Below are 24,715 nucleotides of genomic sequence, written 5' to 3'. Positions count from 1 at the left end.
GCAGCAATTAAATGGCAGTAAAATAATTTTCATGATCACAGCATTTATTTAGAAAAGCTTTCACCGTGAAATGGCAGACACAGGACATCACAATATTGAACGAGTACACCATGTTTCGTCTAATCTAGAGTTGTAGGCAAGTTCATAGAAAGACACTTTCACAGTTACAGAATGTTAAAGGCTTTTAGTCTTAAGTACATAGAAAAAATGATAACTGCCTCAATATCAAACATGCACGTAAGCCAAATGACAAATGTTTCGTTCACAGGTTTTCTTTACAAAGTAGTCACACCAGTCTTGGTGATTATTGTCATTACAGGTGTTTTTGCGGGACAGCTTTCCAGAGACGACGTCTGAGAGCACAAATAAAAACCTCTGAAGTACGGTAGTGTTGCATTTGACAGGAACGACATAAAACCTGTAGAATAGAAACAGTTCATATAGCAAAGAATAATTTGCAATGAAAGCTGTATTCACATTTAAATAAATGGTATTGCATATCGACTAAAGCTAACGTGGTCTGGAAAAAGAAGGACATTTTTAAAAAGGTTTTGAGGATATTTTATCCTCTGTCAGGGTGAATGTGCCTTTTTCAATGAAAATCGGTATCAAATGTTTCCTGTGCTTTGTATGACACAATGTGCCTTTCTTTAAAAAAAACGGTTAGCCTCGTCAGCTGCTCTGTGTGCTTCAGCTTTCACCCTTTCTGCTACATTATTTCAGCCTTTTTTGTATCGCTTGGAAAATTGTGCTATACAGTCAAGTCTGCCTGAAAGGAAGGCACCGCTCAGCTCCTCGTTATCGAAAAGCATCCGTGATCTGACAATGACGCAGTTGCTTTTCCTGTGTCGAAAGAAAGGAGCCTTTGTACAATAACACAGCAAGAATGAGAAAATGTGGTAACTACATAAACTGGCACACAATGTTCTTTTGAAAATGTCCTTTAGCAAAAGTCCTTTTGTGATCGGTTATGGCACAGAAGTGGCTTTTTTAAAATGTTTTCACAGCTGAATGGTTCTTAGCCCCACTTTTAATGTTCCTCAATTCTGTATTTTGTTCAAACGTTGAGGCCTGCAAAGATTACTTTCGCACCACTTCCCTAATAGCTGAACAGTAGGTGGCGCCATCTCTCAAGTGGTGAAGTATTTCTAAATTGATTCCTCTGAATATGGAACAGTTTCTCAAATGCTAGTGTGTGCTCTAGTACCACTTAGCGTCTGTAAGTCTGTCTACTTGTCTGACACTTAGTTTTTGTGTCTTGTGCATTGACTGCAATGTCAAGGTTTTAAATCTGACAGGCTGGAACAGGTGTTTGTGCAAGATAAAAGATACTTCACACAAACCCTTGTAGTCTCAGTTGGGAGCTTTTCTCCAAATTAAAAGCATGTAGCTTGAGAGTTTAATGTTTGCTTCTTTATGTTGCCATCAGGAACATTTTTTCAAGTCTGCAGCATCCCTGCCAACATATTTGTGCCAAAATGTTCCAAAGCAGCTTGTGTTCATGCTATAGTTCCTATCTTAACATTTTGGCACTTTTTTAAATCTCTCCCGTCTCATCTCAGACTGTGGTGACAGACAGCAGGGGGTTGTAGACTTTCTTTCCATCAGCAGACCTGGCTCCATGAGCAAGCAGCTCCTGTATAGTGATCCAGTTGTCCAGGATTCTGCGACTGCGCTTCTTCATGCTCCTACGGTGGCACAGCTCGAGGATTGAGTTGGGTTCCTGCTGGTTGGTCGTCCCCGGCTGTCCGGCACCGCTGCTGCACTGCTCCCTCTCGCGGTCCCTCAAACAGTCGAGACGGCTCTGCATCATGAACTCCCTCCGCCGCCGCTGCTCTCGGGCCTTTTGCAGCTGCTGCTTGCGCTCCTCTTTGCTCCAGTAACGGCCCATCTTCATTTCACTCACGGCGTCGTCGTCAGTCGTCATGCCGCTGCGCTCCTCTCTGATCTTCATGGCTCGTGCCTTCAGGAGGCGATCCCTCACAGGCCGTTTGGCCACGTAGCGTGAGCCATCGCTGCGGATCTTCACTTTCCACTCCATACGGGGGGAGGCAGGCAGCAGTGGAGGGGACAAGGGTAAAGTTACAGCACCCGGAGCATTGGCAACATCTTTACATGTGCTGCCCAAGCTCATTGGGCTGGCGTCGCCTCCAGTCTCCATGCTACCTTCACGAAGTCCACCAAGCCGCTCAGAGGTGGAGGGAGACCTCAGTTGCATGCAGCTCAGGTAGCGCTGAGGCGGCTTTGTTTCAGTCTTGCGGCGGGACAGGTAAGGGCTGTTATCTGCACTGCATCCGCCAGTCCTCTCCGATGTCCCATTTGCCTTGGGGTTACGTCTCACCCCTCCATCAGAGCCCCGCCTAGTTCCTGCATCCCTGGATAGGGACCTTACCTTTACTCCAGGGCTGGATGACTTTGCTTCAGCTCCTTTCCTGTGAGAGTGGGGAGAGTAGGATTGGTTGAGGTTCGCTTGCATCCCGTCCGCCATTTCAGTCCTGGTTTCCCGCTCTCTCTGCCTGGTAGAAGTTGGAAGCTGCATACATCCTGAGAGAAGTTGCTCTCCTCCCTCCAGGCTCTGTGTAGAGTGTGATGGGTACAGTTCATTGACCAGAGGGGTGCTCCTGCAGCTCTCCCCTCCAGTGTTGTAGGCACTCGTACTGTCCTTGTCTGAGCGCTCCCTCTCTGGAAGCTCGTTGATATCGGACAGAGCGTGGTGGCAGGACTCCTCGCTGGCTAAAGGACCATTGATGTCCAAGCGTCCACATCCTACCCCAACCCCAGCACTTGCTCCATTCTTGTCCTCGAGAGGCCAAGCCTTTAGACAGCGCTCCCTCAGCTGCTGCATCTTCTGTGCCCTCAAGATGTTACGGCACTTGAACTCCAAGTGGCGCAGCTCCTCTTCCAGAAGGGCCATCTCGTGCTGTGTCAGACTTTCATTCCTGTTCACATCCAGCGAGACACCTCCTTCGTCTTGTGCCTGCCCCTGACCTCCAAGAAGCATCAGATCGTTACTGTTCTTCTCGTAGTAACACTTGATTTCCAGGAGCTCTTTGTACCGCTCACACTCCTCCTCAGTGAGCCCTGGCATGATCATCCTCATGGGATCTGCCATGTAGGCCCTCTCCAATCGCTCCACCTGTTCTAGTCCTCCTCCATTAACACAGTCCAGCCCCAAGAGCGAGTCAGTGCTGAACTGGAGGTCCTGGGAATGCAGCAACGGCGGAGTTTCCCCTCGGCTAGAGAAAAACTTGCGCATGCTGCCAGGAGTATTGGTGGCGTTTGTGTTGGAGGCACTAGTGTGATCGTCTCCCAGGAGGTCGTGTTCTGAAGACTCCTCATAGCGTGTGCTTTCATCTGTGCGGCCCACCCCGCTGTCCAGCTCCTGGCTGTTGCTCAGCACCGTCTGAAGCAAATCAGGTGAGTCCCTGCTCAATGAGCAACCATGGCTACCCAGTAGATTGCCACCAACAACACTGCCTGGTCCAGCACCCAGGATGGAGGGGCTGTTTCTCAGTCTGTGGCTGCTGGGCAGATGAGCAGCATTGTCCAGGGGCTCCAGGTCCAGCTCATCTTGGTCCAGTTGGTTGTCATTCTTGCATGTAAAGGTGTGTCAGGCACAGGTTGTTGAATTGAGTATATGACATTGCAGCAGAGTGAAGTTAAAGAGACAAAAGACAAAGAAAAAGTATTAGAAATCTGCAACACACTGTGTTTGAGGCTTTAATGGACAAGATATTTTAGCTAGTTTAGAAGTCAGTTGTGGGAAAATGATGTGTAAGCCTTAAAGGTATAATAAGTAGGTTTTTCCGAGAAAAATAAAATATAGACTTTTACAAATATAATATAAATCATCACTTATGGTCCTATATACATGTGTGTTGGTGAGTGTGTGTGTGCAGACCCTTGTGAGACCCTTCCCTCTGCATCTATTCTCTTGTTTTGCTTTGCACGGGATGTTTTCAGGAGGGGCGCTATTGTGGTTCCCTGAGCCAATCACAGCGTACAGGTGAGTGTAGGATGGTTCAAATTAGCAACTGGGCCCCGTTCAGACCGGCGAACATGGCGAGAGAGCGATGCAGAGTTCGCCTTCTTTCTGTTGGACAGGTAGGTGCCTCGAAGCGGGAAGGACAAGCTAACCGGCGGTTAGCATGCTAGCGTGGAGGTAACCGGCCGTTAGCATGCTAGCGTAAAGGTAACCAGCGGTTAGCATGCTAGTGCAAAGGTAACTGTCATGCTGTCGGTGTTAGCTTGGCGGGGTGGGCGTGTTCTCGCACGTGAGAGTGAGCTTCTGGTGACGAAGAGCCCAGGAGGAGGGGCCCAGTTTGAATGTGTTGACAAAATGCAAAGAAAAATCCGACTTATTATACCTTTAAGTGCAGTGGAGACAAGCTCAAAACACAGACATACTATCATCACATGTTAAGTTGATACAGTGAACTTGTTGCATATTGGACAGATATGGAGCAATATAATAGGTCATTTTAAGTCGTGTATCTAAATATCTGCTCAATCCAAGTCCTTTATAAAATCTATATTTTGCTCTGTTTTGATATCCACCAAGACCTGATTGAAATATCTGGTTCTTTAGAGGAGAAATGATCCATTATGTTCAACAGGTAGTCTATAACTGTGCCTGTACCAGCTTGGTGCCTTTGGCGCCTTTTTAGGGCTTTATAGCTGAACACAGCGTCTCACTGTCTTCGCCAAAGACTACGCTGATGAAAGCCGTGCGAGTGAAGCAAAACATGAAGATGCGGGCCAGAAAACAAAAACTACATACTTAAGGAATATCGTGTAGAGTTGAGGGGAACAGCAGAGTTTGGTGATACATTCTTGTGGGTTTATCTCTATGAGTGACCGCCTTCTCATTAAACCTAGCCATCCGATGCAGTGTTTGTGTAAAATAATTAATACAGCATCTTAAATGTTGGGTGCAGCACATTTCTGAAGTGATGTAAAAGCAGTGCTCCGTTCTGTCACTAGATGGAGCCAGTGCTGCGTCACATTTTAACATAATTTCAATAGCCTTCAATTGCATTTGGTTTTCATTGAGGAATTTATGTTAATGAAATATAAATAGTGAATTTTCATAGCAGAGTGATGGTATGAAAAGATGTGAATGTCCACCAAGAATGATTATACTTATATTTCATTCCAACTTTGTCTGTTTAATTTGAATCCCCTCAAAAGCTGATCAAATATAAAGCAAATACTTGTGCTTGAATTAGTAAACAATTCACTCCTCTGGGCTGAGTTGATCTTGGCTAATTGGTTTGATTTGAATGTGAACTGCGTGCAGACTGCGAGTACAAGTATTGATTATCTTCATCCTTATTCTTATTCTTCTACAATCCCCTCCAGCTCCCTCTCTCCGTCTCCCCTAAGACAACAGATCAGGCTTTAATCTCTGCTTGTGCATTTTCCTCAGAAGATTCTCCGTCCTCACCTCTCCCTCTTGAATCTTAATGTTGGACCGTGCTATGGCAATATAAATCTCGTCAGTCTTTAACAGGAAGTGCTTGTGCTCATCTTTCCAAATGCAAGGACGTATTTAAACAGAGGAGAGGTTATTTGTGTGTGTGCGTGAGTTTGACTCGAACCATTTTAATGAGCGCCTTTAAAATCTGCCCTTTAGCTCCCGCCATGCAAATGCAGCCAGCATACAGATTATTGTTGTCTCACATATATTGTCTCCATCTGTAGCTCATTTGAACAATAGCATGCAGTAAAAATCAATGTGAATGGGACGACATGTGTCCAGTTGTATGTGTACACGTAAATAGGCAGAGGTGTGTTATTGAGGGGCATCCGGTCTGCGTAAAAATGCCCTCGTTTCTTCGAGAAGAGTGACCTTGAGGGAAACAAAGCGGTGACACATTAGCACAGTGAACACAGGCACTATTTGTCTCTGCCTCTCTCCACACACTATCTGTGTACTCATCATGTTTTTGCACCTCTTTCCTTTTCTGCCTCCTTAAACAAGTCAGCTTGCAGGATAGCACCTTACTCTTTCTTGTCATGTCCCCAATTTCCTCTCTTTTAATGACTGTATCATAACCCTTCCGAATTTCACGACTAATTACATAGAGCACCACTTTCATATACCCAAGCACGCTACCTAATTCCTTGCTACATAAAGAGGGAGATAAATGGAGAAGAAGGCATTTTTAGGTCAGTATTCAGACTCAAAGCTCCCCGAAGACCGAATATCCAATTTCCTCACCTCTATCTCGGGTCGTGCGAGGAGCAGGGAGACATTAGTGCTGTCCTCTCGGGTGAGAATCGCTACCGCCTCCTCTCTGTCCTGGATGTCCACTCCATTTATCTGACAGAGAAAGAGGAGAATAAAATTGAGCTAATGTCAGATAACGAAAGACCCTTTTCACCGAGGCGCCATTCAATTAAATTACTCGTTCCAGGAAATAGTTTTCTTAAGAATAACAACCCTGGAAAAGTCTCGCGGTCGCTTTAATAGCATGAGTAATGACATCCAACCTCTAATGAAAGAATTCAGATTAAATGCTGCACTATTAACAATTTTCCCTTAATACGTGGAGAAGGCTAGATTAAAAGTGACTCGACTGCAGCTCTATTGTGGACTAGGGGCCTTTTAAGATTTCAGTTTCATGCATTACATCATTGAAATGAAAAGTTTATAAAAAAATACTTTTGTTTGTTTAACTGTTGCTTTTTAACCAATATCAGAGGCAGTGCTGTTATTCTGAATATCAGCACAGCTATGATGCGGTCATAGGATAATCACAGCCATGCTGATATACAGTGCATAGGCACAGCCTCAAGTGTGATATTGCTTTTATTATACAGTTCAACAAGGATGTGTAATAATAAACTGTAATAGTCAAAAACAGATGATTATTTTTTGTTTATTTAATCATTAATTTGTTAGTAATAATCTTGAAGATTTTCATTTAAATCGCCGAATGAGAAATGTAACCTAATGGTGATTGAGCCTATGGCCCACTGATGAAAGCCTTTGCATTTGCAGAAAAGTGACGCGTTTTCCATCACCCAGCAGTGGTTTGTCTGCCAGAGAGGGTAGGCGGAGCTAAGCGGCTGCTTTTCCGGTCTCTGCAAGTTTTGCGAGTTAACAGTAATCTACTATGGCTGAACAAACAAAGAAAAGATGGATGACTACAGATACAACTTCAAAAATAAGTGACAATCCAGAGAAAAGGAAACAAATTTGACGCTCAGATGAAGGCAAACAGTCTGAAAAGGAAAGCGACCGTCAGCGAGGAAAATCAAGAGTTACAACCGGAGCCAACCGTGGACGTCACACATGCAACACTGTCTGGATATCTGGGAAGTGTGCTCCCGCAGTTACACTTCATCGCCATAGGTGCCGCCAAAGAGAAAGAAACTGAGATCTTCAAGATTATCACTTTAACACCAACGCAACTAGCTTCGCAACTTGACTGGAACTGTATGTGTACACATTCCTAGAGACCAGCTACTTTGTATGTTTCCATTTATAATGGAACCAGTGAAACAAGAGTCTGGTAAAGGTTGCTTTGGTGGCCTTTTAGATTCAGAAGCACCAGTTTGAACGATCAAGACAAAAACTGTTTGCAATAACGTTAATATAGGGTATTCAGAACACCTGAAGCGGAATGATACGTATAGTTAAAGGTCCCAGTACTCTATATCAGCACTCATGGATTGCCTCTTGTCCAATCTGATTACTTGGTTGCAACTAACAGTAGAATTGTTTAACAAACCTCGTATTGATAACATTGCTTTAATAATGAATTCTAGCTCTAGTATAGGCGGCTATAAAGGAAGTATGCACCTGTAGTATTCTGTCTCCCTTGCGGATGCGTCCATCCATAGCAGCAATACTGTTTGGATTCACCTGGAAAAAAAGACGGATTCGTTCAGGAGTGCAGCAACAAAGTTTTTTAAAATTTGATTTCATAGCTGTATCTTCACCTCTCCCACATATATCCCCAGGTCCTCCTCATCATCGGTTCTGTAACAAACTGTCAGCCCGAGTTTATCCTGCTGACGAGACTTGTACAGCTCCACCTCCTACGTGGAGAAAGGTTTAAGGATGTCAGAAAGACCAGAGGGGCAGCTGTCTGAAGCAGAGCTTTAGCATCTAATAGGCTCTCACCTCGTACTCCAGCTCATCCTGCCTGTCCACTTCATGCTGAGTGATGTCGAAGTAGTCAGTGGGGTCATAGTAAACAGGCTCCGTGAAGCTGAGAATGACAACATGCAGGAGATAATACTTCAGTAATTTGGGCAGCTTCAAACTTCTAATGTGTGAGCAGAATGGCGTGCACTAGGAACAAGATGGCGGATTAGTTCTGGTCTGACAGTTGGTCTATTATTCTACTCCCACTCACAGTTCATTGAATAAATACGGCTCCAGCAGCGGCGGTAGAGGAGGGGATGGAGGAGGGTCGGGTGGGGGTGGAGCTCCGCAGGGATGCTGGCTGCTCTTTCCCAGAGTCAACATATGCTGGAAGCTGATGTCTGTTTGGGTGCAGCTGTCTACACAGTCGGCCATGCCCATGGTCACTGGCACTGATGCTCCGGGGGCTCCTGCTAGGCCTGCACGTCTGCGGGCCCCCCGCCGCAGTATGTTAGACAGCACGGGGTCCCGTATGTCCAGGGTGGGATCCCCGGATAGGCGGGAGAGCTCCTTTCCATTCACCTGGGAAAAAAATAGATGATGAAGATCAAAAGGTAGAGGAGACAGGCAGAATTGCAAACTGAGTGGGAAAATTAACTTTAAAGGAGAAAGACGAGAGGAAAGGGAGACCCACATCGGACTTCTTATTCAACGAGCAAGGTTAATTCACTCTGCGTCACAAAAACACACGACAACAGGAGGGGAAACTACAGCTACTTATTCCTAAAACAAAGAAGGACTGAGGTCATGTTAGTCAACAGAAAACAAGAAAAATACACTTCAGCAGACATAAAAGTGTATTTAAACTGTCACACAGCTGATAGTGCTTCTACAGGGGGACACAGAGACACAAAAAAAAACAGGTTGAAATCTATAAAGGTTTGGACGGCACATCACACCAAGCAGCAGAGCAGAAAGCTGTATACTGAGACCTTTAATCGACCGTCAGCGTCAAAAGAGCACAACATGTTGCTTATGTGACCCTTCTGTGGAGAGAGAGAGGGAAAGAAAGCAGGGAACGTTAGAGAGTAATTACAGCGGTGAACTGTTGCAAAATGGAAAGGGCTTCAGTTATATAAGGTGCACAAAGGAGAGAGGCAGTTCATGAGGGAAAGTATACAATTCAAGTCACAGAGATGAAATTAGTTTTATGCACTCCTGTCCTCCAGAGCGCCCTGTTGTATGAATTAGAAATGCTTCCTTTTTTTGCATAAACATATTTACATCCTGGATAATCAGGCTTAATTTCCCTTTTTCTTTTCCATTTCTAAAAGATGATAAATTACATTACATTTCTTTTTTTTGGGGGGGGGGGGGGGGCCTTTCAATTATATAATCACCATATGCACAGTATTAATAAATGGTCTTCATATAAACAACAGCATCACAATATGTTTCCTGACTGATTCTCTGGTGCAGTTTGAAGCCAAATCATTTGGCATCTCTCCCACCACTGCTGGAAGGAAAGAAAGGCGCCATTAATAATTTAAGATTATTGAATATAAATCTGGAGAAGGAATCAGCACAGGGATTTGACAGCAGGGAGACTGGACCAAAATAATTCTGGTCAAGTCAAGCAGAACCTCACACAGACCTGAAGGGTTCATTCAGTATTCATGACTGATTCTGTGTCAATAAGTAATTGTTTGGAGCTGTGCGAGTGGTGGGGCTGTATGTACGCTCGGTCAACCGCCATCTTAATCACTGGGTGGTTTGCCATGGAATTTTGTGCTACATTCATGGTCTCCAGAGGATGAAGCTTAATGCCTTGGGTGAATTCTAGGCTGTCTTTGTAGGTCAAATTTTACACTTGTTGTAGAGTGGCTGGTGTAGGTAGAGAGGGCTAGCGGCATGTAGCAGTTAGCAGAAGCCCCGGGTTAGCTGGTTAGCTCAGAGAGTCGACAGATGACGAGTGGGGATTTCCACACGGCACTTTTTCCTATAGTTTCTGGACCACACACTGCCAGGTCTCCACGGCGCTACATTCGCTTATCATACATGAGCAGTAGGACATGGACACATGACCCACACCAACTTGCTACTAATGAGTCTTCACTCAGATGAAGCGTGCAACACAGGCTCTCTGAGTGACAACCCAAAGTATCTCAACATTGAGCTTCATTTGATTTTTGTCATGATTGGCACCATTTTTTTTACAATCATAAATAAAGTGTGTTGGTTAAAGCTCTTGATACGCTAACCCTTGGCTTTTAGTGTAGCACCACCTGCTGTTCAAAGTTTAATTTGTTCACTTATATTGTTGATTAATGACATTCTGTCAGCCTCTACTTCGTGTTGAAAGCTAATCAGCCAATGTTAGCATGCTAACACTTAGTGTGTAGTACTTAAATACCAAGTATCTCAATCTGCCGCAAGGGGTCCCTAATCAAAACAGTAAGAAAAGATGAAGTTTGATGATGTTATGAAGTTGTGTTGGATCATGGGAGTTGTAGTAGTTGTTGTTTAGCAAACACCATAGATAAATGACATTAGAAAAGTAAAGTAAAGAAGAAAAGTAATGTAAGCTAACGTTGATTTTCTGGCTTCCTTCCTAACGCTTTGATGCATCATGTTTTTAATTAACGCAAAATAATAGTTCCTCATAGTTGCTTTTACTAAATATATAGCCTAATATAGGTCTAGTATTATATAATACCTAAATATTATGTAACTTTTATGTATATTATGTAAGTAACATGATGCTGTTCACGTGTGTGTGAGAGTCTGAGGCATTTACTGAACCAGACAGCCTTTGTAGAGTCTCATTCATGTTACACACAGTCACTGACCTTGGCTGTCTGCGGCTCTCCACATCTTTACCCTCCTGCTTCATTCTCCCACTCCCACCCTCTCTCTCCTCGTGTCCCCTTCCAGTAATTGCATGTCAAATCAATGTTCCCCTGTGCAGCCAAGCGCTAAAACTTTCTCGCCACATTCAGACCCTGCTCCCTTTTTTTATTTATTTTTTATTTGGTTCTCTCTCTTCTTGCCTCCTTTGCCATTTTGTTTCTAGGTCTCGTTCCTCTCTCTCTCCCTCCCTGCCCATGTCCACTCCTGCTCCTTCCCCTCTCCTGTTTTACTCTGCTTTTCTTTCTCCGCGCTGCCTCAGCAGTTCTGTCGGCTCTGTCCCTTCCCCGGAGATGACTTCTCACACTGCTGTACTCCGTCTTATTCAGTCTTGTGTGTGTTTGTCCCTTCTTACTTTAATGTTCCTTCATAAATCTTGATGTCTCTCTTAATGAGGTTCTTCTCTTGGAGACAAATAAGATGCTTCCTCCTTACACGGCCTATTAGTGATGAAGAAAATGAACCCCGTGTTTGCATGTTAGATGACGGCAAAATGCACCTAAATATCTCGGTGAACAACAGGAAGTACTACAGCGCTTTCGGCCCAGCTCTCAAGGATCACAGAGAGAGGCTATTAGGGAGCAGCTCTGTGGTCATGAGTGACAGGTATGAATACTGAGAGAGGGTTGAGGTGGGGGTTTCCTCATTCATTATCAATGAGAGGTGCTGGGATTGCTTTGAAGATGACTTAATGCAGGGTAATGCTTGTTGTGTGTTGGACAGCTTTTCAGGCCTGATTTGACAGAGAATCTATTACACTCTTACCGTGTGCTGTTCTCTATTATCTCTGGGTTAGTAGGTCATTACATGCAGCTACTTTTTATAGGCGACACAATAAAAATAATGAAGCAACGGGTGCAGAAACTCTACCCTTGTTCTGTGTATTTGTGTTAAAAAAACAGAATTGAAATTCAAAAAAATAGTCACAGTAGGGGGTTGTGGCGGTGGTGGTGGTTTGAGCTGCAGCCGAGGAGCCGAGGGTGGGGACGGGGTGGATGTGGGTAGAGATGAAAGAGATGCAAAGAGTTCAAAGTGTAGAGAGAGAGAGAAAGCAGAGGAGGAGAGGAAGGGAGGTGAGGAGAGGTTGCGAGAGAGAGATGTAGAAAACAAGCTTTCAAGGAATTGAGGGGTGAATTTAAATAGTGAGTGAACACTGACGTAGCTGTGGGTTCACTTCTTGTATGTAAAAACACGCACAATGGAGGCTCATGGGAAAATGCTAAGTGGTTCATGCATAATTAGTTCTTATCGGAAAGAGCAAATGATCTCGTGTAGCCGACTGTAGATGGAAAAAAAGGTGGGGAGGTGATGACTTACTTACAGAAACACACTTCAAACAATCATATTTTTAATCTGCACTGAGCCGATGTGGGGATTTTTTTATCCCCTCCAGTTGCGCCCTGTATTTCTGTGTGTTTTTATGCAAACTCTCCCGCACGACCCCCGCAACATATTGAATTCCACTTGTTCGGTAATTGATTTTCCTCATCTCCCGTGCTTTGAAAGGCTGCAGCAGTCACCTCCTCCAGAAAATCAATTAATCTGCAGACGGAGTTGACCTACTCCGGCTGTAACCCCTGTTGTTTGATATCACAGAGCTCATTTAAATAGACGAGCAGGGGAGAGGTAGGCCCGTTATAAACAGTGAGAGGATATTGATTTAAAAACAGCTCGAGCATATTTGAAATGATGACGATGAAGCTAATAAGCCTCGGAGGGCGTGTAGGAATGTACATCATTCCTCTACTCGTTCATCAGTTAGAACAAAAGATGAATTATAGGCTCCAAGATCAGCGAGTAGGTCCCTAAATAACAACATGTCACAGACTGTATGACCTTACAATAAATCCCCATTCACCCTCTTTTTTTCCGTCACCCCCGTCCTATTAAATGAGAAATCTTGTCTCAATGCCCGAGAAGTCTGCAAGGTAGAGAACAGGACCCCGACAGACACAGAAACACACATATAACACACAGCAGCCTCTGCTTCAGCCGAAAAAACCTGACACATTTGACATAAAAAGCAGCAGACTGTCCAAAAAGAAACGAGCAGCCTGTCAGGTCGTCTAATTAAGCAGCATCACTGCTTCTGTTTGCACCATTTTAAATTAAGTTAGAAGACAGAGCTGTTATGTGTCATTTCTTACTTTAAAGTAATAATCTTGAAGATTTTCATTTAAATAAATGTCTGTTAAGTCTCTATCTATCACCGAATGAGGTAACACAATGGTGATTGAGCCGATGGCCCACTGATGAACGCCTTTTTATTTGCAGTATTACAGACTGGGTGTGAACAAACCACAAGCGGCGCCCAGTTAGTGACACGTTCTCCATCACCTAGCAGTGGTTGGTCTGCTAGAGAGGGTAGGCGGAGCTAAGCGGCTGCTTGTCCGCTCTCTGCAAGTGCGAGTAAAGAGTAATCTACTATGGCTGAACAAACAAAGAAAAGATCGATGACTACAGATACAACTTCAAAAATAAGAAGATCCAAAGAAAAAGTAACAATTTGGACGCTCGGATGAAGGCAAACAGTCTAAAAAGGAAAATCAAGAGCTACAACCGGAGCCAACCGTGGACGTCACGCATGCGACACCGTCTGGATATCTGGGAAGTGTGCTCCAGCTATTACCGTTTATCGCCATAGGTGTCACCAGAGAGAACGAAACTGAGATCTTCAAGATTATAACTTTAAAAGATAAAAATATAAACGCTTAGATAGAAGCTAACATGTTTTTGTTGTCACATCGAGTAAAGGCAAAGCAAAAAAGATCATATGTGTTTTTAATAATGTAGTTTTCTTAAAATTGCTGAACATTTAAATGGTTTATTACACACTTAAATGTAGCTGTAAACAGACACGAGGCCTGTTAAGGTATTAAATTTACTCCTCGTTAAGCCGCCATAACACAATAACCTAACATGCAGGTTTATTAACAGATATTAATTTTTAGTTCAGTGTTCAGTTTTATTTTATCTTTGTCAAGCTTGTCCTCGTTTTGATCGTACATCTATTTCAGTGTTTGTACATTGAGGTCAAATTCCTCGTACCTGCACACATACTGAGCCAATAAAGCTGATTGTGATTGTAAATAATCACAGTTATAGATGTATAAAATATGTCTTTGTGTGAGGATTATAGATAAGAATAGATGAGAATATAATGCCAGTACAGACACTAGTTTTAGTATTAGGATCTGCTGTAACCTCACATTAAAGTCTGCTGTTCCTTTATTTGTCCACCCCCGGTCTGTACGAACGTGTGTGTGTGTCATTCACACACTTAAAACAGCTGGTCATTGAATTGATTGTCATCCGTTTGCCTGTTGCAACTGTCAGCATGTTTTTTTTGTTTTTTTTCCGTGTGTCATTGTGAGCACGAGCACATTACTTTGTTTAATGACGGCGGTTGCCATGGAAACAGCCTCCTGCTTTACAGTGACGGGGAGAGAAAGAGAAGAAGGGAGTGGCTGAAGGGCTCTGGGGGGGCAGAGGTTTACTGTGTGTGTGCGTGTGTGTGTGTCAGGCACTCTTTAAAATGTGTGGAAATGTTCTTAAAAACGTTTATATGCACAAAAGTGGACAACTGAGTCTGTATTTCTTCAACCAAACGACAACGTTTTCTTCTTCTCTGAGCTTTAGGAGGCAGAATCGATCAGAAACATGCCAATGGGTGTGTACCATCCACCAGTGTGCAGCGTATGTGCAGCGCAGCCCCGATGTATAATGCATGAATCATATTCCTTTGGCGAGAGAAGCAAGTGTTTTGATATAGTCACATTTAACAGCCTGTTTTTTTCCAGCCTGATAAAAGCTGTTTTATTTATTGTTCAGAACAGTTACTCAGTCGACTGCGTCTCATCTGAAGGTTTAATTATACATGTTAGTTTAAGAAAAGAGCTCAAAGCCATGACATGTGCGCGGAAATGTAATTATGTTTCCTCTTTTATGATGTGTTTTTTAATGGTTGGACACAGTGAAGCTCTGTCTTTCTCTTGGCATGATCTTTGGATTAATCAGCCATCTGCACAGCACGAGACGTGTGTTTGTGATCATTACATGTAATAACTGAGAGTGGATTTCATGTAAAACACAGCATGCAGTCTGTGATTGCTTTTTACTTTTGACTTCTACTGTGGGCCAAAACCAACCTTGATCGTAGGACTGCAAAATCCCTTGAAATTAATATCTCTTTTTAATTTGGGTTTTAATTCGGGTTAATTTTTTTCTCTTTCATTGAAGAATGAATTATTCTGTACAAATAAAGTTACTATTATTACGTCTTCTGCAGTTTCACAGTCACTAGCTCGTGCTTGTTCTGTGAGACTTCCAGGTTTCAGTGGATAAATATCCTCACTGGAATGTGCTAGTCGGCCTCTCTAAGCCAAATCCTGTGGCTCTGGTTCAGGACTCCATCTGCGTTCCTTCTCTCCGTCTCATGCTCCTCTGCTGCGTCGTTTTCCGGCTTAGCAGACCACAATATATGCAGACTTGCTGCTCCGCTACGCCGAAGTATCTGCTCTCGTCTCTACATAACCACGGCTCACACAGCAGCTTTGCACGCAACATGACGACTCCTCTGCGTGCTCCAAATCTTCCAACATATCTCCTTTACTTATCGCCACACCCGTTTGTAGACCTCGTGCAGGTGCTGAAAGTGTTCCTGGGATGACAGACTTCTGGGGGCATGACCTTTGACCTCACAGTTGCCAGATCAGTGGAATTTATTTGATTCGAGTTTCATAAGCGTTGACCTGCATACGTTGAGTGTCATTACTGCCGACCCCTGTTAGATAAGGTCATTGATTGTGGAAAGCAGCGGGCATGCTCTGGTTTTTATGATCAGCCGACTGCACACATCACGGCGCTCCTCGTTTTTTTAAGCTTTTCACCCCGGGGGATTTGGGAGTCACTCAAGCCTGTTCTAGTCACCTCTGCTCCGTGACGGGCTCGAATCAATTACTTCTGATGTCTACAGGCAGAAAAAGACAGACAGGAAGAAAAACTGTCTGACTCTCTCCCTCTCTGTTCATTAGCATTTGTCGCCTGCTTTGAGTCGTTAACATTCCTCTGTTTGGACTCTCTTTTGGCACCGCCTCAGGCACCGCACGCAGCCCAGTTAACTGGCTCAAACATCGGACTCAAACATGCCTCAGAGGCCCCCGCCGAGGCTCCTGGTGCCACAGATACCAACAGTGTTGCTGTGCACACCCATGGGTGCAGAGCGTTCTTCATGCTTAGCAAGCATGGGACTTTATTTTGGTCACCGCATGCATCATCAAGTCACCGAGCGAGCAGGAGCGTCCTCGGGCGCCGCGCAGCCAGATGAGCTTACTCACATTCAGTCTGTGCTCCCAGTTGGCAGGTGGTGCTGAGGCTGTAACCGTGGCAACCCTTCTCTCTCCCATAACACTTTAGCCCAGCTTTAACAAGCCATCCATCCTGCTGCCTCTGAGGCTCTGCACCACTTCACTTTCTCAGCCCTGGTGTAATCTCTCTATCTTACGCAATTCTGCTCTGATCGTAATCATTGTAATCACAGAGAAGTATCATTATCATAATTATCAGTATTATCTTCACTGAATGGCTTCTTTTATTCAGCAATTAATACCCTTGCTCAAGAGGCACAAAGTGAATCACACTTCCTTTTCTTGACTCGTTTAAACGAAATCTCCATAAAAGCAGAGAAATCGAGCAAAAAAGTGAGACGTGACTCACGATCCGGAGCTCCCGTTAAATCAGTCACGTTGTGTTCATTCACTCGTTTAATTCATCTAATGCATCTAATTAATTAATCAATGTAATCTCATTATCATGGTCCAATCACCTGAAACAATTAGACTGATATATAGGGCCGATATGGGCAAATCACCCATATATATTTGTATCAGTTTATATTGGTATTGTAGTATATTGACGTATATTTTCGAGACAACTTTTTTAGGGCTGCTGGTTTAGCTCAGTTCAGAGCAGGCGTCCCATGTACAGAGGCTACAGCCCTCTTCGCACTGGTTCAACTCCCGGTCTGCCGATCGTTTGGTGCATGTCATCCCCAACTCTCTCCTCCCCATATTTCCTGTCAGCTGTCCGAATAGGCAAAAAGCCAAAACAATACTCCTTTAACAAAGAACGTTTGAAGAGAATATAATGAAGTGAACAATGTTTGGGGGGATTTAGAAACGGTTTAATTGTGTAGTTTGTCCATCAAAGATTTCTCACTCTCAGCACTGTCTGCAGCAGCAGCAGAGCATCACAGCTGAGCAGGAGATGGTCCAAACTAGATATGTTAGACAACATGTTTAAATTTCCGTCATATGAGACCTTTTCTGACTTCACAGTCAGCAAAAGTTTACGCACGCAATGATATTTTCTCACATAATATATTATTTAGCTCATGAGCACATGAAAACCCATCAAGTCTCTCTTCAAGAAGACCGTCAGGAAAGCTTTTCATTTCCATTATTGCGATATCATAAGTAAGTATTATATAAAATACGCTTTAATAAAGTTGTTTGTTTAAGAAAGCAGACTTATGAGTACCTTTAGTCTAAACTCTTGGTGCATAATCAACAGATTAACTGTCTATTTGGGGCGCTGGTTCAGCTCAGAGGTTGAAGCATGTGTCCCACATACAAAGGCTCAGTCCTCAATGCTCGGCCCTTTGCCACATGCCACATTTCCGACTCTGCGCACTATAAAATGGCAAAATGGCACCCAAAAAAATCTTAAAAACAAAGAAAAAGTCGAGAAAAGCTTCCATATTGGTAATCAGTGTTTCTATTCCCCACTAAAATCGGGATACGGTTCAGTCTCAAAAGTCCCATATCTGTCAGGCTCTCGATATAAGGATGCTGATGTTTTTTAGAACTCAGTTATGAGTTACCTAATGATGCTATCCCTGATATATTTCCATCAACACAAATAATTGGAAATGCATAATATGCAACTTTAATGCAAGCATCAAAACTGGTCGCTAGGAGTGAAAAATATGAATGCTTTGTGATGGGAGTGTGTTTACATGAAGAGCTTCTGTTTACGTCTGTAGCTGCAGAGAGAAGCATGACATGTTTATCACAACTGTGGCAGACTCGCTGTAAGAAAGAGCCAAGTTAAGAGAGAATAGCAAAGGTAGCTTTAAAGAGAAATCACAAAGGGAATGTGTATGTTTGAAGACTGACATAAAAGAATGAAAATGAGGCGGAGAGAGAGAGAGAGAGAGAGAGAGGAGGTAGAGTGCTCACCTGGAACATGACTCTGTATTGTTCCTCAGGCTTTTGAACCACACACATGTTGCACCCCATCGTGACTTTTGACACTGTTCTGGACTGTGCAGATCAGGAAAAAAAACTGCCTGAGATGACCACTTCTCACACCAGGACTCTCTCTATCAGGGTCTTTGTCTGTGGCAGTGAGTGGAGAGCCCCACCCTCATTCACGGGGCTGTAGTATCGTACACTACTGCTCCTCAGAGCAGCATCCCTGCAAGGGGCGACGCACAGTTTATTGGGTGTGTCACTGTTTTCGTCTCCTCGTTCACGACTCAGGTGTTAAAATCCAGAGAAAACTTGAATGCTGGGAGAGTTTCAGAGCAGGAAGACTTGGTGTCTGTTTCTGGCTCCATCTCAGGAAAAAAACGTGGCTTGTTTGAGTTCATGATCCTCCAGTATTTACTGTAATCTTGATTTTGGAGAATGATGATGATTTTCCTGCTTTGTGCTTTTGTTATTAAGTTGTGTCAGATGAATTCATCCTTATCCGTCTTGCTGTAGCCCTGCTTTTGTCAGTGTTGAAACTGCAGCATGGAGCAGGTTCCCCCAGCAGAACTCAATCTCAACTCCCCCCCACGCTGTTCCTGAGTTGCTTCACTCGCAGCTCTAAACGCCTCTCTTTCAGCAGCGCTCTTTGAACAAAGTAGATGCCGCTTACAAAGAACTTGCCTCAGTCCTGTTTTTCCTCCTGCTTCCCTCACTCCCACACCGAGCCTCCCACTTACTCTGCTCTCCAGGATTGCCGCTAAGTGTGTCTGCGGAGATAACTTGTCCTCCTGAGAGCCCTGTCGGGACTCACTCTCCCCCCCCCTCCCGCTGTAGTCGTGCACTTCAGAATCAAAGCATTGTTAAAGATATTTCCTGATTTGGTGCAAGGTGGAGCCCATTAAAACCATTGCCCTGGAACTTTAAGCCCTCGCTGTGCAGCTTAGATAAGCCCCCCAAAAAAACATGCACACCTGCAGACGCATCAAGACAGGCGACAACACACCCTTCCCCTAACTACACACACAAGCTGAGAAATTTCCTGCAAGTGTCAGCAGTCATGACATACAAACAACATGCTGTAAACTGTATGTTTGTGATAGTACACTACAGCAGAAGTTCATTATATTCATCTGACTTGTTGTCAGATATCATAACAAGTATCCGACTATTGATTCTCTGAGCTTCGGCAGACTCAGCACTCAGCCTGACAGCTCAAGGCTGAGAGCGGATGACGGATTATAATTAAATTAGTGACCTCTTAAGCAGAGATCAGACAGGGCTCTGTCCGGACTCTGTGCAGGAATCAATACCAAACCAACGCATGGATCAACTGGATTTTGTGCTTATTGGATTGTTTGCGAAATCAAGATTGTGCCATCGATATCTGCCTCCAAAATATCCAATAGTTTCATTTATTCAGGCTGTTTTTTAATCAAACTGTGGCTATACTCTCTACCGACTCCCATCCACATTCTGACATGTGTCAACCATGTCCAGCTGCTACAAAAGGCTTCAGTCTATTGATATGAAACTCCAGCCTACTCTGAGACTAGCCTCAGTCTGCATCTCTTCCTGTCCCTCTCCTCGCCCCACCATCCTGCTTAAACCTTTATCTTTAACCCCCCGGTGAGACCTGCCAGCGCACTTGTAGTCTTGTCTAAAAGGTCCATCGCCCCGTGTGCTGCCAGCGACAAGGTGTTACAGCTGCTAATCCTCAGTCAAAGCTCCACTACACCTGTATCCCTTCCAGAGGCGGTGTAATCCCAAACCCTGGCTCCCGGCACAAACCGCACACACACACAGAGTTATATACACACAGGCATGCAGGGAAGCTACCTCAACTTAGGAAAAGACCACCTGAGAGTGGAACTGTGGAGAGCTGGTGCTAATCGAGCTGCAGCGAGGTGTCAGACGTGCTCAGCAGGCAGGTGAGCTCCCACTGTTTCCCCCTCTTTCCACCTCCACCTCCTGCCCATCACCATGCGCCTCTATCTACCTGAGGATCACTCCTACATTCTCCTACAATCATCCCCTTCTTAACATGCTTTCAGAATTAAATAGGCTATAAAATGGCAGAAGAATCTTCTATGAAAGTATAAAAAGACGTCCTCATGTGGTACAGATGCACCTGTAAAAGTTAGTCCATCTTGAGTCTGCAGCAGGGAAGGCAGGGTAGCTCAAGAGCGGCAGTCAGTAAGTCCTTTTTAATCCTCCTTTTGTCCTCTGGTCATACGTTTTCTGAAATATCCACAGGAGAGTATTTGTGCTTGAGAAAAGAAATAAAAAGCATGCCGAGTATTCCAGGTGGTTAGTGAGTGCGAGCAGAGTGCGGCGCCCGGCTCAGGTCAGTGATAAATCACCATCAGCAGCCGCACAGGACGAGAGGAATCACTAACGGCTGATTGGAGGATACTTCTTGGCTTCTCCCCCCTTGGGCGCGCCGGTAAATGCGCTCCCCCACTGCAGCGGGGGGAACACAAAAGGCGGTTGTTCCCCAGCGGTGGAGGAGCCTGCTGATCTGCACGCTGCACTACTACTAAAGCTGGATTTCACACTGTATAATTTCTCTCTCCTTCTCTCTCTCCCCCACCGTCTTCCTCTCCTTTCCAGGGCTGGGCTGCTGCTCTCTTCTCTCAGTCCCCCATAATTTTAACCCACACCTCATTTGCTCCCCTCTCTCCCTCCTCCTCACTTTCTCCTCTCCCTTGCCTCTCTCTGCTTGTCTGCGGGCAAGAGAGCAAGCACTGGAAAGCTTATGCATACTGTTTGAGCAGGACAGCGCAAGATAACAAGCAAAGCTACATAAAAGTGAATGAAATATCAAGGAGCCTGTGCACCTGGCAGACAAGCAGGGAATTGGTTCATTCATTTTGTGGCATGTGAGCAATTCGGTGGCACCTTGACTTGTTATGAGATGGTGTAAAAGAAAAAGGATGATTGCACTTTTCATACCAGTAAAAAAAAGCCCAGAGCAGGTAGAGAGCTGGTGACTGCTTCTGCATTCAGATGAGGTTCTGTGCTGCCACACAGACGGAGGGAAGGGAAACACTGGGGAAAAAGAGGAAAAACAAGTGAATAACAGGTGTGACAGGATGAATTTAAAGATATGGATGAAAGCCAAGAGAGAAAATGCAAATGAGTGTGTGGGAGAGCGGCGGAGGAGCGGAGATGGGGTGGAACAACGGTTTTTCTGCAGTAATCAAAATGACCTGCTGAAGGAGGGTGCAGCCCAGGCATATGGAGACGTTTCATTTTTAAGTGCGTGATAAGCCCGGGAGATATTTGTGATTAAAATGAATCTCTCCTGTTCTCCCAGTGAAACTCTGGACATAATCAGAACACCACTTCCTGGATCATTTTCAATTAAAAAAAAAAAAAAAAGGTTTCACTGGCACTTTAACTGCAGTGCCGCTGCCCAGGACCTAAGGGAGGGAGAAGTGAGACGTCTGTGGGGCACAGAGGATTAAAGACGCTGAAAACCTACAAAATAACAAGAGTTTTACTAAAAACAATCAGGGTTGACTATTTTTTGGAAATACTGTACATTTTCAACCTCTCACTTTTATGTAAGTTTTAGAACTTATCATACAAGTTAATGTCGCCCAAAGTGCTTCACGTCCCCCCACACACACAAAAACCTCACACAAACTCTGTTATTTATAAGCGCAGCATTCAATAAAAACTAATAAAAACAGAAACTGAGAAACGCCTAAAATAATTTTTTTGATAAATTTACTTTAAAGATATAATCATGAAGATTTACGCAGAATGAGGTAACACAATGGGGATTGAGCCTATGGCCCACTGATGAAAGCCTTTGTATTTGCAAAATTACAGACTGGATGTCTGCGGCGACTTTCATGGAAAAAAATCACAAGCGGCGCCCAGTTAGTGATGCGTTTTCCATCAGCCAGCAGTGGTTGGTCTGCCAGAGAGGGTAGGCGGAGCTAAGCGGCTGCTTTTCTGGTCTCTACAAGTGTTGCGAGTAAACAGTAATCTACTATGGCTGAACAAACAAAGAAAAGATGGATGACTACAGATACAACTTCAAAAATAAGTGGAAATCCAAAGAAAAAGAAACAAATTGGACGCTCAGATGAAGGCAAACAGTCTAAAAAGGAAAGCGACCGTCAGCGAGGAAAATCAAGAGTTACAACCGGAGCCAACCGTGGACGTGGAAGTGTGCTCCCGCAATTACTGTTTATCACCATAGGTGAATGAAACTGAGATCTTTGAGAATATCACTTTAAAAGATAAAAATACTTCGATAGAAACTAATCTCATATTTGTATGAAAGGTGCTATATGAATAAAGTTAAGTTGAATTGAGTGACAGAGAGAGAGACATATTTAAAACTCTAACTTGGTTTGTACCCACGTACACAGCAAGATCACCAAAACAGCAAAACATTTTAAAGTACAAAATCATAAGCAGATAAATTGAAAAAACACAATTTAAAACTATATAAAAGTCCAATAAAATAAATAAACACATGAATAAATCAAACTTAAAGGCTTAAAAAATAACTCATTTATCGTCTGCCAGGAGCTTCAGAACAACTTCTGTGTTCTGTGTTTATCTGCTGTTTTCTCTCTCACACACGTTTTCAACCTCCCGTCCTGCATTATTAGCCGTAAGCCAGTCTGAAACAGGATTTCATGGTGGCTGTGTCTGCTTCAACAGGCTTATCACATATTTTAGCCTCTCAGAATGCTGCAGAGCCTCTAATACTGAATGCACCCCCCACAAACACACACACACACACAGACGTCTCCTCGTCTTGTTACGTGTTGCTCTCGTGCATCACTCAGCCCCAATCTGTCCGCTTTAGATCTTCATCTCAACACATAAAGGTCAGTGTGTCATGTGGAGAAACTCTGAAATATCAACTGCCTGCTCCACAAAGACAGAGAGGAAGTCGAGATCATACATTTAACCGGACAGATCCGCCTTGTACTGCTCGTGTCATGATCTGTTTCCAGTTTAAATACCAGCGCCTGTCATCTCACATTATCCACTACTGATCCCTGCTCTTCTGTCACTCCTACCTGAACAAAGGGCATGCAGCCTGGAGAGTGCCGCCCTTCTGTATCTCCACTGAACTCTACCTTTGGTCTGACTCGAGCAAACCCCCCCACAGATCTACATTAGTAATGAACAAAAATTCAGCTTCACGTCTAAGTGTTCCTGTAATATTTCACGAGAAAATGCACCACGTTCTGCAAGTCGTGCATCACCAAAATGTACCAGAGAGGAATTGAGAGCTTCTGTCCTTTAAAAATGTTAATAGAAAATATTATGCATACATGAGTACAAGAAAAAGAAGGGAGCGAGAGGAGCATTTGACAGAGCACTCAGCAAGTTTTTAAGGGGAGTAAAAAGAAGAAGTAAAGGAGCTGGAGAGGAGGTGAAAAGGAGGGAGATTAAAGCGAAATATGTCAAAAGAAAAGGAAAGAGCCTCTTTCTTTTCAGCGAGGCCTCCCTTTTCTTCAGAGACAGGCAGAGGGCAGGGAGGCACACGGCTGATAGCAGTAAAGCAATGGACTACTGGCTGAATTTTAACAGTGTTCTCATAATTTATTTACTGCTCTGGGTGAAAAGACAGGCAGTACATAATGCTCTGCTGCAAGAACCATATTTTGTGTTTATGTTTGCATATATATATATATGTGTGTGTGTGTGTGTGTGTGTGCATGAGACGTGACTGCCATATAATAGTAAGGGCTCTGACTGGCAGGTATTAGAAAAAGACCCCTCGCAGCAGCTTCATTCACATTCTGGAAAAGTCACCGAGTGTGTGAAAGCTATTTCACAGAGGAAACGATGAAGGCCAGCTCCCTCAAAGCAGCGCTGAGATAGCATGAGATGTGGGCTCTGATAGACTGTGGAGGGAGTGATAAATGAAAGAATGAAAGAAAGGGAAAGCTGTATGTGGACTGAGAGGAGAGGAGGCTCTACAAAAGGAGCATTGATAACGGTGTGTTATGGTGTTTGTGGAGGAACTTTGGTCAGCAGCAGAAACACTTTTTAATTTACTGGTTGAGGAAAATAGGCTCGAGACGAATTGTTATTCTCAATGTGTTCTTAATTTGGTTATAGACGAGGACACTGTGCTGCACTCTTCAATGCTCCTGCCTAGCTGGTTCAAATCAAATTGTATTGATGTTGCTACTGGTTTTAAATCAGCACACCAAATCGTTGATAAAGGTGTCCCACAAGGAGCAATACTAGGCCCCCTGCTTTTTTCCCCCATAATATTTATTTTCAAACACAGCACTGCTATGTTCACCCATAAGCTGATGATATATTGTTGTTTCTATCTGCTACACCCCAAACTAGGCCTTCTTCTCTGTATTAATGTCTGCTTTTTTAATTTTACATTTGATCTAATGTCTGAAAAGACAAGGGCCTGTTGTTCCTACTAAAATCCATCCACTCAATGGATTCTCACAGATAC

The 24,715-nt window shown here is 43.9% G+C and overlaps 1 protein-coding gene across 2 annotated transcripts; it reads right to left on the bottom strand.

The window, feature by feature from the left end:
• Nucleotides 1–29: 29 nt before the first annotated feature.
• Nucleotides 30–19,434, bottom strand: LOC138590239 (PDZ domain-containing protein 4-like). Of its 2 annotated transcripts, XM_069660843.1 has the most exons (8): nt 18,244–19,434; nt 9,091–9,144; nt 8,370–8,680; nt 8,135–8,222; nt 7,951–8,049; nt 7,811–7,873; nt 6,224–6,325; nt 30–3,592 (listed from the first exon to the last, which is right to left on the bottom strand). In XM_069660843.1, the coding sequence occupies exons 1-8, from the start codon at nt 18,301–18,303 to the stop codon at nt 1,559–1,561; spliced, it is 2,811 nt and encodes a 936-aa protein (XP_069516944.1). In that variant the 5' UTR covers nt 18,304–19,434; the 3' UTR covers nt 30–1,558. The 2 variants fall into 2 exon arrangements, with proteins under 2 accessions (XP_069516944.1, XP_069516945.1); XM_069660844.1 differs by lacking the exon at nt 9,091–9,144.
• Between the last annotated feature and the right edge of the window lie 5,281 nt (nt 19,435–24,715).

This window comes from Semicossyphus pulcher, unplaced genomic scaffold, assembly GCF_022749685.1.
Source record: "Semicossyphus pulcher isolate SPU_LCO1_2020_fin unplaced genomic scaffold, fSemPul1.0.p SCAF_13, whole genome shotgun sequence".
NCBI lineage: Eukaryota > Metazoa > Chordata > Actinopteri > Labriformes > Labridae > Semicossyphus > Semicossyphus pulcher.
This window is presented reverse-complemented; position numbering and strand designations above follow the sequence as displayed.